Source organism: Ricinus communis, chromosome 10 (assembly GCF_019578655.1).
Source record: "Ricinus communis isolate WT05 ecotype wild-type chromosome 10, ASM1957865v1, whole genome shotgun sequence".
NCBI lineage: Eukaryota > Viridiplantae > Streptophyta > Magnoliopsida > Malpighiales > Euphorbiaceae > Ricinus > Ricinus communis.
Window position 1 is genome coordinate 21,366,139 of NC_063265.1, and position 14,929 is coordinate 21,381,067.

The 14,929-nt window shown below is 29.0% G+C and overlaps 1 protein-coding gene across 3 annotated transcripts; it reads left to right on the forward strand.

The window, feature by feature from the left end:
- The first annotated feature begins 2,501 nt into the window (after window positions 1-2,501).
- Window positions 2,502-9,838, forward strand: LOC8279884 (pentatricopeptide repeat-containing protein At3g59040). Of its 3 annotated transcripts, none has more exons than XM_048369840.1 (8): window positions 2,502-2,748; window positions 2,859-3,177; window positions 4,136-4,426; window positions 5,921-6,169; window positions 7,572-7,696; window positions 8,322-8,420; window positions 8,979-9,435; window positions 9,484-9,838. In XM_048369840.1, exons 1-8 carry the CDS (start codon window positions 2,693-2,695, stop codon window positions 9,682-9,684), a joined length of 1,797 nt encoding a protein of 598 aa, XP_048225797.1. In that variant the 5' UTR covers window positions 2,502-2,692; the 3' UTR covers window positions 9,685-9,838. The 3 variants fall into 3 exon arrangements, with proteins under 3 accessions (XP_048225797.1, XP_015582982.2, XP_048225798.1); XM_048369841.1 differs by having other exon boundaries at window positions 2,503-2,748; window positions 9,502-9,838; XM_015727496.3 differs by having other exon boundaries at window positions 8,979-9,838.
- Window positions 9,839-14,929: the final 5,091 nt, after the last annotated feature.

Consider the following 14,929-nt stretch of genomic DNA (forward strand, 5'->3'; position numbering starts at 1 on the left):
AAAAGGGTGACCGCCCTTGCCACTAATGCATTTGTGAGTGGCTTGAGTGGTAGGCTTGACAAGATGCAAGGTATGCTAGAAATCAAATTGGTGCTGATAGGCGAAGACAAATTGCATGAGAAGTTCATGATGCCTGAGATGAACAAGTTCAATAGGACTGGTGATTCGAAGGTTCATCTAGAGCGATATGTCACCATAATGGGAACTACTTAGCTAAGTAGGACCTAAATTATTAAGCTGTTTATATTTCACTAGAAGGACCCGCTGTAAATTGGTATCATGGTCTAGAAAGCTAAATGGTGCAATTTGTATAATTCTTTTGTTAAGCAATATGATTATAGTCGCTAGAGACACTTAAATGCATGCACGAAACCGCCGCTTGTACAAAGCAAAAATAAAAGTACAATAGTTCAATAACTAAAAAAAGTCTCATGAAATATGTATAAGAAGTCCTTAATAACACTATGAAAGTATAAGGACTCAATACAATAAATTAAAATTTCAAAGGCTCAATAAAATAAAATATTATAATTCAAGAGCTTAATAATGAGTTTTGCCTTTAATTTAAAGGTAAAGTTAAAAAGACTACTATATAGTTTGATGCTTTTTCACTTGAGGAACAAAGATATTTTTTGTATCAAATGAGTACCACTTGTTTTATTTTCTTAACATTTTTAGTACACATTTATATTCTTATTACTTTTTACATAGTTTTGCATGTATTTAAAACTATTACTAAATTATGATTTTATAAGCAATATGACATCTAACATGCATCAAAGAATTTATAAATAAATTAAAATTTATTTAAAAAAATTATTTCTTAAATTTGATTTAAAAAAGAATTTATAAATAAATATATTTATTTCAATAATTCTTATGATTACAAAATATCTAATTAGATGCTAAATTAATTAAAAATACTTATTTTATCAAATATTTATATTTTTATTAATATTTGCAATCTAAAAAAATGAGAACCGCATTGAATATATCTAAAAAATGTTGAAGAAATGAAACACATGTTACTTATTTAATACGAAAAATATCTTTGTCTCTCAAGTGTAAAAATGTCAAACCAGAGGATTATTTTGAACTTTACTCTTAATTTAATAACTAAGTAATAAGTAAAGACTTAAAAAAAATACTAAAATGAAAGTAATAATAAATAAATAAATATTATACGAGGGAAATAATAATGTATATAATTTTTATATATAAGTTATGGATATTTACAATATATTAAAATGAAAAAGAAAGTATATCAAAATGACATCATAGAGCTATTATAAAAAATAATAGCACAAATAAATTTAAAGAATCTAAAATATTATCAATTCAAATCAAATATTAACATATCATCATACTTTTAATAATAATAATAATAATAATAAATTAAATTAACTTGATGGTCACTTAATTTAGTTAATATTCATTCTAATTAAGATATAGTTTTAAAATTATATAAATTTACATACTTTATATAAATACAACCTAAATTCTTAAAGATTGTATAGATGGTTGTAGACTCATAATGTAATAAAAATGCATGCAAAGTTATGTTTATATTTTTATTTACATATTAAAATTATCATTACAAATTAAACGAAACGGAAGAAAAGAAATAGTAGTAGTACATAACGTATATTTATAAAAAGTATTTAACTTTTTTAATGTTATACGAATATGTTAATTTTTTCTTAAAATAACTAATATATATTATAAAAATGATGTATTAAATATTTTTTATTAGTATATAATGTAAGTTATACATATCATATACAATCTATAATTTCCAATTTAATGATCCTATCATTAAATTACTAATAATAATCTCAACATAATTAATATTGATTTAAATATAAAAAAGTTATAAAATCTAAAAATAATTGAATAATTTTTTTATACTTCAAAAATTTTGAAAAGTAAATTACCAAACCTTCATTTAAATTACTTATCCCAAATAGTAACACAATTTAAATATATTTTAAATATTTAAACCTAAATACACTATTAAAATTAAAAGGCTCATATAACTTTTTAAAGTAAAAAATAAGAAAACAATTTATATTTAAAAAATATTTTCTATATTTTATTTTACTAATACTATTTAAATCATTAGGTTATAATTTTTTTTATTAAGTTAATATAATTTTATTTATAAGTGAATTTTAATTTTTTAAATAATATATTAAATGTATTTAATATTAACAATAACAATAATCCGTATAAATTTTATAAATTATACACATGTTTAGATGAATTTACTACAATGATTTCTTTTTATTATCTAAACAATAAAAATTTAATTATTTTAAATTTAAAAATATATATAACTTTTTTTTTTTGTGAATGATAACTTAACACCGAAAGCATGTGAGTTAAACAAAAAAAATAGTTGATTTAAATAAACAAGAAATATATCGAATTTTATTTGGACCAATTTCATCTATACATACGTAAAACAAGACATATACGTCGTCGTATATGAACTCGCTGATTGGTGTACGGATGTGCAAGTAGTCAGTTTTCCTATCCTCTTTGCACTTGCAAAAAATATCCATAAATATCATGAAGGAGAAGAAGAAGAAGAAGAAGCAAAAGGCGCATACTTTGCTCTATCTATAGCAATTAGGAGCAACAGGAAGAAGAAGAAGACGAAGTAAACAGAGACGTAGCATGTTTTAAAGAAATGGCTCCAACACTATCCTTCAAGCCATACATTTCACCTGCTTCAACTAATTGGAGGTCCTCTCTCTCTCTCCCTTTCTCTCTCTCTTTTGTTGTTTGGTTGTATCTCTATCTCAGTTTCTTAATTTCAGTTTAATTTTATCTTTTAAAAAAAAAAATTATTTCAGGCAGCCAAAAGTGGTAGTGAATAGTAATGCAGTGAATTGGAATGGTAAAAGAAGAGTAGAGGTTACGGTAGTAGCAAGAGGAATGTTATCTCCAAGGAAGTTTCTACAGAGAAGAAAGAAAGTAGAAGTTTTTAAAGATGAAGCAGATGAAGCTTACCACAAAAATTGGAGAGGATTGATGAGGCAAATTGAGGAAACAGATTCTCCTGTTTCAGTTCTTAAATCCAAATTAATTAACAATCAATCTCTTCCTAAGCATTTGGTTTTAGGTACTTTGGTTAGGTTCAAACAGCTCAAGAAATGGCATCTTGTTTCTCAGGTATTCAATTTTACCACAACCTTTTCCTTTTCCTTTTTCTCCCTTTTTTCTTTTCTTTTTGTGCTGTCTATTAAGCTTGAACTATTAAAAGATTGTGTTAAATATAGCATGAGTTGACTATCTGGCTAAGAATTCCAGCGTAATATAAGTAAGTTAATCTTTGAAACAAGTATATATGATGATGAAATCAAGAACATGCAGCATAACTGCCAGAATTCTTGGCCGGATATTGGATTGGTGCTAGGTTTCTCACGATTCTAGTAGCTCATGCTACATTTGGAAAAAAATGTTCATGATACATTTGAAAAGTTGATTAAGTATATTTATTAATAGCTAGAGGTTTTATCACTTCTTCTTTAGTATGAAGACAAATGTTAGGGATATTGCCAAGTATAAAATTTGGAGTTGCATGCTCTTCATATTGACTTATGTCTCAAAGTAGAGTGGAATTTCTATCAGATACATGTCTTGTAAAAGAGGGTGTGGATGTGTATGCCACTGTTAGAAAATGCTTAATTAGTTAAGAACTTTTCTCGGAGACATAGCCCAACAATTTTATTAATTGGATTACATCTGATAGTTCATTCCTCTGATATGAATAATGGATTGAAAAAAAATTGAGTACCTCTATCAATCATATTATCCATTTGGTTAGGTGTGTATTTGATATGGAGGGTACTTGAATTTGGCTTTTACAAACTTGAAGTCCTTGGTGTGTCTTTGAAGTTAAAGGTTTCTGAATTTTGGGTGTTATCAAAAGGACTATATCAAATTCAAAACCCTTTCTTTTCAAATGTGCACTTATTGAATGTTGTATAATTTTCTTTGAAAATCTTGTCTATAAGAGGCAGCTTCGTGATTTTTTTCCTTTTATTTTTTATGAGACAAGATATTCTGTTTTTCTGAGTCGGCTGCTGCTAGTACTTTAACTATTTGGATATTTTTGCTTGCTTGCTAGATTCTAGAATGGGTCAGGACGCAATCCTGGTGGGACTTTAATGAAATGGATTCACTGATGCTTATAACGGCTTATGGAAAGCAAGGGAACTTCAGTGCAGCTGAGAAGGTATTAAGTTATATGAACAAGATGGGCTATGTGCCCAATGTTGTATCCCATACTGCCCTTATGGAGGCCTATGGAAGAGGAGCTCGATATAATAATGCTGAAGCCATCTTTCGGAGGATGCAATCTTCAGGTCCCAAGCCTTCTGCTGTGACGTATCAAATAATACTAAAAAATTTTGTCGAGGTAATCTAGTTTTATTGAAGCATATAGTCATATGCATTTGCAGTAATGTTTCTAGTTGGGCATGCATTTCTAACTGTCTCTGTATGATATTGATATATTTGTAATCCATTTTAGTTGATTTAAATCATTTTTCTTTCAAATTTGAAACTACTTTTTGGACCAAAGGTAACTCCATTGGAGTATCAAGATAATCACCATTTCTCTGAATATGGATAAAATTTTGTTCTAAGAGAATAAAATGTTTTCAATAACCTCAACAAGCCATATCAAAGCAGGTTAATTGTTTATTTTTCTATATGGTACTGATAGAAGAAAAAAAATGTATGCTCTGTATTTTCAAAATATAATTGATGCTGAACTTTCTCTTGCTGAATGCAAAACCAGTTGAGGGATAAAAAAAAAGAAGAAACTAAAAAAAATCTTAATTCAAGTCTGTTGTGCTGTACATATTTCTCTCTTCAGTCTGTACATGCTGTTGATGGCCATTAGATACCTCAGGGTGGATGAAGTTTTGTAGTTAGATGCAAATGTATTAGAATGGGGCAAACATAGTGAATGCCATATTTTCTACATGCCTTTGCGTGCAACTATGTCTGAGGTTATATATACCTGCATCTGCACCATAAGAGAATTAAAACATTTAGGCAAAGTACATATTAAAATACAGTGTGTTTATACAAGTTCAACTATTATATAGAACTATTAAGCAATAGATAGGATTAGGTATACTCCCTCTTACATGAATTGTGCGGTTCCACTTCCACATGGTGGGATTCGCATGCCAGTGAGAGGAAGGGAACATGCACTGGTCCTATTTTATAATTTCTATATAAATATGAAAAAGTGGAATATTGTAAATACACCTTGTAATTGAAAACTTATTTCATGTTTTGCTACTTTTCCTCATATTTTAACTTGATGGGGTTGAGTATAACCCATCAGTACAGTGCACATTGATCAATATAAACCATAAACCAAACCATGCTAATAATTGACTTTGGTTTGCTATGGTATGCTCGTGGTTTTATTTGATTCTTTTTTTTTATTTTGTGGAAACCAATTTAAACATCAAATCATACTAAATTTCAATTTTGTACATTTCATAGCTTTTAATTATTTTAAATATATTTTTGTTGTTGTATATTAGTATAGTTTGTAGTTATAATGAATTTTAGGGTTCAGTGTTTATCTTTTGATGTAGGGGAAATGTAAAGGCCCAAATTGCATTGCAAACCAAATCAATATGTAATATTTTGCTTCAAGTTATTTATATAATACGTCAGTTTGGTTTTACATTTCTCCTGAAGCATACTGGACTATGTACACCCTACCTCTCATATCTGCTTCAGGATAATAAGAATGAGTTAATCATTAAAATTCTACTATAAATATTGGGCTGCTGGTGTTGCATCTGTCATCTGTTATGTATTTTCTAATGCATGTTGTCATCTGATGCTTCTTGAAGCATAATGATTGTCTTTGGAATTACAACAGGGAAACAAGTTTAAGGAAGCTGAAGAAGTTTTTGAGACTCTTTTGGACGAGGAGAAATCACCTTTAAAACCAGACCAGAAAATGTTCCACATGATGATTTACATGCATAGAAAAGCTGGGAATTATGAAAAGGCTCGTCAAATATTTGCACTAATGACTCAGCGAGGAGTTCCAAAATCTACCGTCACTTATAACAGTCTAATGTCATTTGAGACCAATTACAAGGAAGTTTCAAAGATCTATGATCAGGTAAAATTTGAAAAGAAAGCATCATATTAATATTTAGATTTCTGATATACTATGAAAATAAGAAAGAAAAAGATTGTCACGAAAACTTCATGAGACTCAATGATTTGATTTCGTTTGTTTGTTTGTTTGTTTGTTTGGTAGTTTTTGTTTTTGATATTTCTGTTTAGTGCAATATCTGGTTAACCTGAAGTTTTCACTTATTCGTCTTAATTGATTTTAATTGCATACTGTTTTTCATGATGGATTGCATGGAAGAACCTGAATTTTGTTACTGTTGCTCTTTGATTTATTTTTTAAATCTTCAGTAGAATGCATTGTATGAATAAGTGTTTGTGCAACATTCTTTAGATGACATTGGTGCCATTTGCTTGACATATGTGATGATTTTCCAAATCTCAGAGTTGGAGCATCTTGTGTTTGCTTGATGACATGATGGAGAAAAAGAAGCTTTTAAGTATTTATGTGCTGGGTTAAAGGTTCTTATATCAAATCTTTATGAATTGTCATACTGCCTCGTGTCAATTGCATCTTGCTATTCTGCTCTTGCTCAGGTCATTGTGTTGCTTCATTCTTCTTCATACAGTTGTTGAATTAATAGATGAAATTGATAAAAAAAATTAACTAAATTTGATGCTTTCACGCATATAAATTTTGCTATGCTTTATAATCTCTTAGAAATAAGTTTCTGGCCATAATCGTTATCTGGTGCTGTATCTTCTAAAGCTTTCCAGAAGGTACAATTATTTTTGGTAGTTTAATGGTGAAAGAATATCGGATATAGTTCAGCTGTGTAGTGTTAGCTTAAGGTCAGAAATATTTCAGAATGGACATGGTCTTTTGATTTGATAACCACCCCAAGGCGATCATTCTCAGTATCACTCCATTTAAGTGGAAAGAACTCCTCATCAGATCAATCTGACTCTAACTAGCAAGCTAATAATAATATTGGATGTAACTATAACCCGTTCATCAATTAGAGAGGGATATTACATATATGCTAATTCTATGTGCTCTCTTTCTCCAGTGATTAGACATCTCAAACCCTGAATCTCAGTATTAATTTTTCCAGCCCAAAAATCTTTCAACCTGGTCCTATGTTGCTATCCCATGTAAGCTGCAATCTGAGTCTCAACTCTTCCCTTTCAGTATCATACATTCTAATCCAATCTAGATTACAATCAGAGAGATGGAGAAACAGAGAGAGAATAAAAATGTTTACGAGTGGTTTGTCCTGAGTTGGCTTGAGCCTTTTGATGGCTTAAACATGTTTGAAGAGTCTTCAAATGCTTTCTATGGTTTATATGGTCTGGATTTTTTGTTCTTTAATATTTTCTCTTCCCTCTTTTTCTTCTGTTTCTTTTAGAAATAATATCAGATTTGAAGTAAATCCATAATTTCTTAGATGCAAAGATCCGGCCTTCAACCTGATGTCATAAGCTATGCATTACTCATCAATGCTTATGGGAAAGCTCGGAGGGAAGATGAAGCTTTGGCTGTTTTCGAGGAGATGCTGGATGCTGGTGTCAGGTGTGTATATAATAAAAAAATTAGATGTTGTTATCTTTGGAACTAAGCTTGAGAAATTTATATCACTTGAACTTGTCAATCACTGAATACTTGTAGAAATAACATGAGGAATAGAGCTTTCTAAGAGATTTTTTGCATCCATGATATGAAATGAGAATCTGTGTCTATGGTGCTCTGTACAGCTGAAAATTCCCCCATCAGGATCCTCCAAACATGGGCGGGATTGTAAAAAAATGAACACCAAAATTGTCAAATTAGATGTGTAAGGACCTTGACAAGTCAAATTGCCAACAGATGTCATTAAATACTCGTGGTTTCTGGCTAGAACTTGTTCCACTGGGGAAACTTGCCTTGGGTGGGTCAAGTAGGCACTGGATGTAAGGTCAACTAAACCCACCCTGTTGACCACATGTGGTGAACTTTAAACATATAGGCGAATTGCCATTTGGATGGCTGCCTATTGTTGTTATCATGCATCAGATGGAATTTGTATTGGCTTCTCAAGTCCAATTTAGAATTTTAATGGTTATTAAACCAAATAAATAGCTACACTATTTTTTGCTTTGTTGGTTCAGTTCAATGCAGTATGGTTATTTCTAAAGATTACTGATGCTGTCTTTTGTAGGCCAACCCACAAAGCATACAACATTTTGCTTGATGCCTTTGCAATCTCTGGAATGGTGGAGCAAGCTCGAACAGTGTTTAAGAGCATGAGAAGGGACAGGTAAAGATAAACCTCAATATGGTTTGAACCAAATTCATTTCATGGGAAGTTTACACTTGTTTTATTTTCTTCTGTTAGGGTGAATTCTTAACCTTCCAGAAGATCAAATTAGCTGTATAAGGCAGATCTTCTTGGTGGATCTTTAGTGGATCAAGTCCCTATTGTAAAATGTATATTGGTCGGCCACCAACTCTTGTAGTTGAGTCTTATGAGTCTGATGGCTAGCTACACTGCTTTCCACTCCCATTGCAGTAGCTTGAACTTGAGACCTCCATATTTGGATCTCTAAATTTGGGCCATCTCCTGATGGAAACAGACCGCAAGATAGCATATCTAGGACTAGTTTTATGTTTGATGAAGCTAGAACAGAAAATTTTCCTCTACATAATAATAATTATTTGTTAGAAAAGAAAAAAGAGCCTCTATGTCCTATGGTTGAGGTGCTGTAGTTTTCTTACTTTTAAGAAGATCAATGCAATTATTCTTCTGCTTCAACTATATTTTGGATATTTTAACTTCTGTTGAAATTCATGTGCTGTATCATTACGTTTTTTGCAGATACACTCCGGATCTATGCTCTTATACAACTATGTTATCAGCATATGTGAATGCATCTGACATGGCGGGTGCTGAAAATTTCTTTAATAGACTGAAACAAGATGGACTTGAACCTAATGTTGTTACTTACGGGGCATTGATCAAAGGGTATGCGAAGACTAATAATCTTGATAAGATGATGGAAAAATACGAGGAAATGCAGTTAAGGGGTGTCAAAGCAAATCAAACAATTTTTACTACAATAATGGATGCATATGGTAAGAACAAGGATTTTGGAAGTGCTGTTATTTGGTACAAGGAAATGGAGCAGTACGGGGTTCCTCCTGACCAGAAAGCAAAAAACATCCTTCTGTCTTTGGCCAAAACAGCAGATGAACAGAAGGAAGCTAATCAAATGGTAGGACATTCAGGTGATTGTGGTGATGCACATAGCATTTTTGGGTCTTCTAGGTTTGTGGATGATGATGATGATGATGATGACGATGATGATGATGATGATGATGATGATGATGATGATGATGACGATGACGATGACGATGACGATGACGACATCAATGATCAGGATGATGAGGACAACTATGATGAAGCAGGTAATGCAGAAGATACAATTTCTTATAGTGAAGAACGAGAAAAATTAATAGCCTTTAATGGGTACAGTCAACAAAATAGGGAAGGCCTACATGCTCTTGAAGTTATTAATTTGTAAGTTCTTAGGCTTCTAAATTTTGGGTTGGGATGGTACTCAGCTGCAAAAGTGATTTTGGTTATATTTGTTAAGAGTTGTTAATCATATAAAGTCTGTTTTCTGTCTTCATTGCATCTTTGTAATATATGATAAATTTCATCTGTGTTTAGTCTTATTTTTTACTTGGGAAAAAATGCATATTTTGCCCCCAACACTTTTCTATTTTGATATTTACCTCCTGCACTTTTATTATTTGTGCACATTAAGTCCTTATACTCTTAATTTTATTCAGTCCTATCTGATAGGAAAGTGTAAAAATCTTTGTGTCCCGAGAAAAGTGCCTTATTTAGTCCCTGTAATTTCTATTTTATATTTTTATTTTACACTTTTTTTGGAAAAGAATAGAAAAGAAATTATAAACTCCTTTCCTCCCCTTGTTTTGAAAGATATAAAAGTGGAGAAAAGACTTACTTGGACAATTGTAAAATATAAAGTGAAGGAAAAGTTTTTAAATTTAAATTACTGTTCTATTCTTTATATTAAGCTATGATTGATCTAAAAAAGATAATATATAATCAAATTACACATATAAAAATGTACAAATTATGAAATAAAAGAAACCAAATACAACAATAAGATAATTGATCATTTGGACATATAAGGATTTTCTTTTCAATTTTCTTTTATATAAATAACTGAAAAAATAATATTATATATATATATATATATATATATATATATATATATATATCTCTGTGTATGTGTGTGTTTTATTGAAACTACCCTTAAAACAATTTACTAAAAGTAAGAAGGAAGTTAGTAATTGTAATTTTTGAAAACAAAAGTCAACAAATTTATTTTTCGCTAAGTATATTAGTCAAATTGTAATGTAATTAGTTATTTACTCGTGCGTTGTATAACATTCTCATTATTTTAATTAGAAAATTAATTTTATAGATATAGTTTAATAGAACTTTCAATGTTTAATTTTTATTTATAATATTTTAAAAATAATAGCAAATCAAATACTTTTGAATATTTTATAATATTTTAAAATTTTATTAATATGATAATAAATTATTTTAAAATTATTTACTAATTTATTTTAGTATGACATAAATTAATATTATCAATATAATTCATATTCCTACTTTTTAGGATTAAAAATTATTACATAATTAAAAAATTAAAAAATTAAATAATATAATATTTAAAATATCATTTAAAAAATATTATCTAATTGAAAAATTAATTTTTAATTAATAAAATAATAAAATATAATTAATATGTTATTTATTAGGATTAGAATTAGTATTTAATTAAAGTCGTAACAGAAAAAAACCGTAAAACTTCATATATATAATATATGATAAATTTCATACGTGTTGAATCTTTTCTTTACTTGGGGAAAAATGCATATTTTCCCCAACACTGTTCTATTTTGATATTTACCTCCTGTAATTTTATTATCTATGCACATAGAATCTTCATGCTTTTAGTATTTTTCAATTCTATCTAATTGAAAAATGTAAAAATCTTTATGTCAGTGAGAAAAGTGTCCTATTTAATCCCTGTAATATTTATTTATTAATTAAGTCTTTGTATTTTCATTTTATACTTTTTTTGTAAAATATAAAGTGAAGGGAAATTTTTAAATTTAAATTACTGTTTTAGTCTTTATATTAAGCTAAGATTAATCTAAAAAATATATATAATCAAATTACACAAATAAAAATACATAATGAAAGCAATTTTATACTTATGAAATAAGAGAAATCAAATACAACATTAAGATAATTAATTATTTGGACGCATAAGAATTTTCTTTTTAATTTTCTGTTCTGCCGAGAAAAGCCTTGAAAGCATTCAGCCAAACAAGCCCCCTGACTATAAAGCTTCTTGCGAGGAAGCCCTCTATTACACGTCTTCAGCCCACCTAGCCTATTTAAAAATATTTAATTTATTATTATTTTTAATATATTATAAATAAATATTAAATATTAAATTTTTTATTAAACTGTATTTATAATTTAATTTTTAATTAAAATAATAAAAATATTATACAACATAAAAATAAACGATTAATTATATTTTAAATCGACTAACATATTTAGCAAAAGATAAAATATAATCAAATAGCTCATTCAACAGCTATTTGAATTGACCCATTCACTTTTATATTCAAAAATTACAATTATTAATTTCCTTCTTACTTTTGCTAAATTAATAAAAAAACTATAAAAATATATAAAAATTTAAAATTAAAATATAAATATATATATTAAACAAATTTAAATTTCAAAATTAATATCAGACCTGAGTCCATAATATATTGTGCCGCAAATGCACAACACACACGCATGCAACTGTTTTCTTTTTATTATTTTACATATAAAAAATTAATTTACATTGGATAAATACTACTTTTTCTTTTACTATGTATCATCTCTTCACCCTATTATATTATTATTAACCATTTGTTAATTTAAATTAATATATTTCATATTTTTTTGTTTATTACATACTAAATTTATTTTTTAATAATATGTTAGTAATTTAATAATAAGAACCAAGTATTAAAATTAAATTCTAAATGTTCATGAAGCTTTATTAATGATTTGATTTTCTATGGGAATATGAAATTTATCACACTTTAATATATTTTAATATCTTAAATTGTATTGTAACTTAATTGCAAAATTAAAATTCTAATTATTTTTGTCATTACATAATAATATTTTAATATCTTAGAAAAATATTAGATTAATTATTTTAAAATTTTAATTATAAATTAATAAACACAATTATAGATTATATACACAAGTTTATTAATAAATTTATAAACATCAATAATTAACAGATTCGTAGTTTAAAAATAATAAGTTCATAAATTATAAACTACATATTCACTATATATATACTTGAGATTTATATATTGTAGTCTAAAAATTTATAAAAGAACTATAAATTCATAGGTTAAAATAAAATATTCATAAAACTATAAACTATAAGTTTATCACACTTACATATGAAATTTATAAATTATAATTTAGAAATCTAGAGATTAGAAAACGGACTCATATATTAATTGATAAATTTACAATTCACAAATGATCAACGTACAATGTATAGTTAGTATACCTATAAACAATACATCTCTACATCTCAGTCTAACTCTTGAAACATTTGGCAGAAGACACTTATTATTTTCATTCTGCAGACATTAGATACTATTTAAACCTTAGACAACTATATATGCTTACAAAGAATTATATTCTTCTTTTTTATGTAAACTTATATGTATTTTTGTCTTGTGGTGTTTGTTTAATAGAAAAGTGAATAAGAAAATTGCAATAAATATAAAGAGAAAAGAAAAAATGAAGAAAATCGGGAGGAGACAGAAAAAAATGTATGAGTGGAAAGTTCAATATAAGGTGTCAATTTTTAATGTTTGAGAAATTAAGGGTTATTTTTATTTTTATTTTTTGTGTTTTTTATTTATAAAAAATTAAGAAATATTTAATATTTATTTATTTTTTTAAATACTTTTTTATAAAGAATAAAAAAGAGATAAATTGTGGGGAGTGAAAAGTAGAAAAAATAACAATGAAAAATATAATGAGAAAAAATAAAAAATAAAAATAAACATATAAAAGAAGAAAAACATTTTATGAAACTTTTCAAAATAGTAAAATCTCTTCAGTTTTTCTTACTAAATTATTACAATATTCAAATTTAGTACACATAAAAACTTTTGGCCTAATAGTTTAAAGAATTCAAATCTTTACGAAGTTTTACTATTTTAGCTAATTTTTTAAAATTGACAATTTAGTCACGGTTTAGCAAATTAAGTATAATTCTCGCCTAATTGAGTTGTTTGTAAAAAAAAATAACGTAAAAAGTGACACGGACGCTAATTAAAATATAAAAAATCAAAATTGATGGGTCCTAATGCCACATTATTTATTCACATTACTTAATTCTAAACTTTCATTCCCTAAATTACTTCCACGTTATCATCAACATTGCTTAATTTTGATCAGCAACCCAATTTGGCTAAAGTTGCGCTCAAGACCAAATCATGATTAAATTGACAATTTATAAATAATTGGCCATAGTAGCAAACTACCTTAAAAGTTTGGATTTTTTAGACTATTAGACAACTTTTTCCTTTAATATTGTAATGATTTATAATTGGGTAATTTATACTTTATCGTAAAAGATCAGTTGAGGTGAATAATTTGCATTGATTTAGCTAAAGTTATTGTGATAGTCTGGCCTGGAGAAACGGTCCGACAAGGGCGGAAAGTAGACGCCGGGGTAAAGATAGGATGCCTAGACAACGAGCGGCTTTTGGCAGGCTTATAGGATGGCAGCACTCTAAGGTACGGGAGTACATGAATGAATCGAATTGCACATTGAAATGGGGCGACGAATGGCTGATAATATATATATATATATAAAGAGTTAGAATTAATCACATGAGGTGTCTTTTGATTGTTTGGTTGTGGAATTGTAGGAACTCTAAATTTAAACGTGCTTAGTTCAGAGAAATTCTAGGATGGGGGACCTCCTGGGAAGTTGTCGAGCCCGCCAAAGGGACAAAACCGTGAGGTCAGTGGGGGCCAAAGCGGACAATTATGTAATCTAGTTTCAGGTTGTTACAGAAATGGTATTAGAGCAGGACTCCTATAGTAGATGTGTAGTTCAATGACGAACCAGGCGGAAGCTGGTGGGCATGTGACAGCCTAGCCTGAAGAAGCAGTCCGACGAGGGCGGGAAGTGGATGCCGAGGCAAAGATAGGATGCTTGGACTAGGAGCGGCTTCTCGCAAACTTCTAGGATGGCAGCACTCTAAAGTACGGTGGTACATGAATGAATGTGATCTAGTTCCGGGTCGTTACAGAAATGGTATCAGAGCAGGACTCCTATAGTAAATGTGTGGTTCGAGGACGAATCAGGTGGAAGCTGGTGGGCATGTGACAGCCTGGCCTGGAGAAGCAGTCCGACGAAGGCGGGAAGTGGACGCCGAGGCAAAGATAGGATGCCTGGACAATAAACGGCTTTTGGGAAACTTCTAGGATGGCAGCACTCTAAGATATGAGTTACATGAATGAATCGAATTGCACATTGAAATGGGGCGAGGAATGGTTGATAACATATATGTAAAGAGTTGAAACTAATCACATGAGGTTCCTTTTGGTTGTTTAGCTGCGGAGTTGTAGGAACTCCAAAGTTAAACGTGCTTGGTTCGAGAAATTCAAGA

Bases quoted from the DNA above. Each gene is read 5' to 3' on its own strand.
- LOC8279884 (XM_015727496.3), top strand. From the start codon at position 2,693: ATGGCTCCAACACTATCCTTCAAGCCATACATTTCACCTGCTTCAACT. The intron at 2,749-2,858 runs GTCCTCTCTCTC...AAATTATTTCAG, and splicing joins CCTGCTTCAACTAATTGGAG to GCAGCCAAAAGTGGTAGTGA. The intron at 7,697-8,321 runs GTGTGTATATAA...TGTCTTTTGTAG, and splicing joins ATGCTGGATGCTGGTGTCAG to GCCAACCCACAAAGCATACA.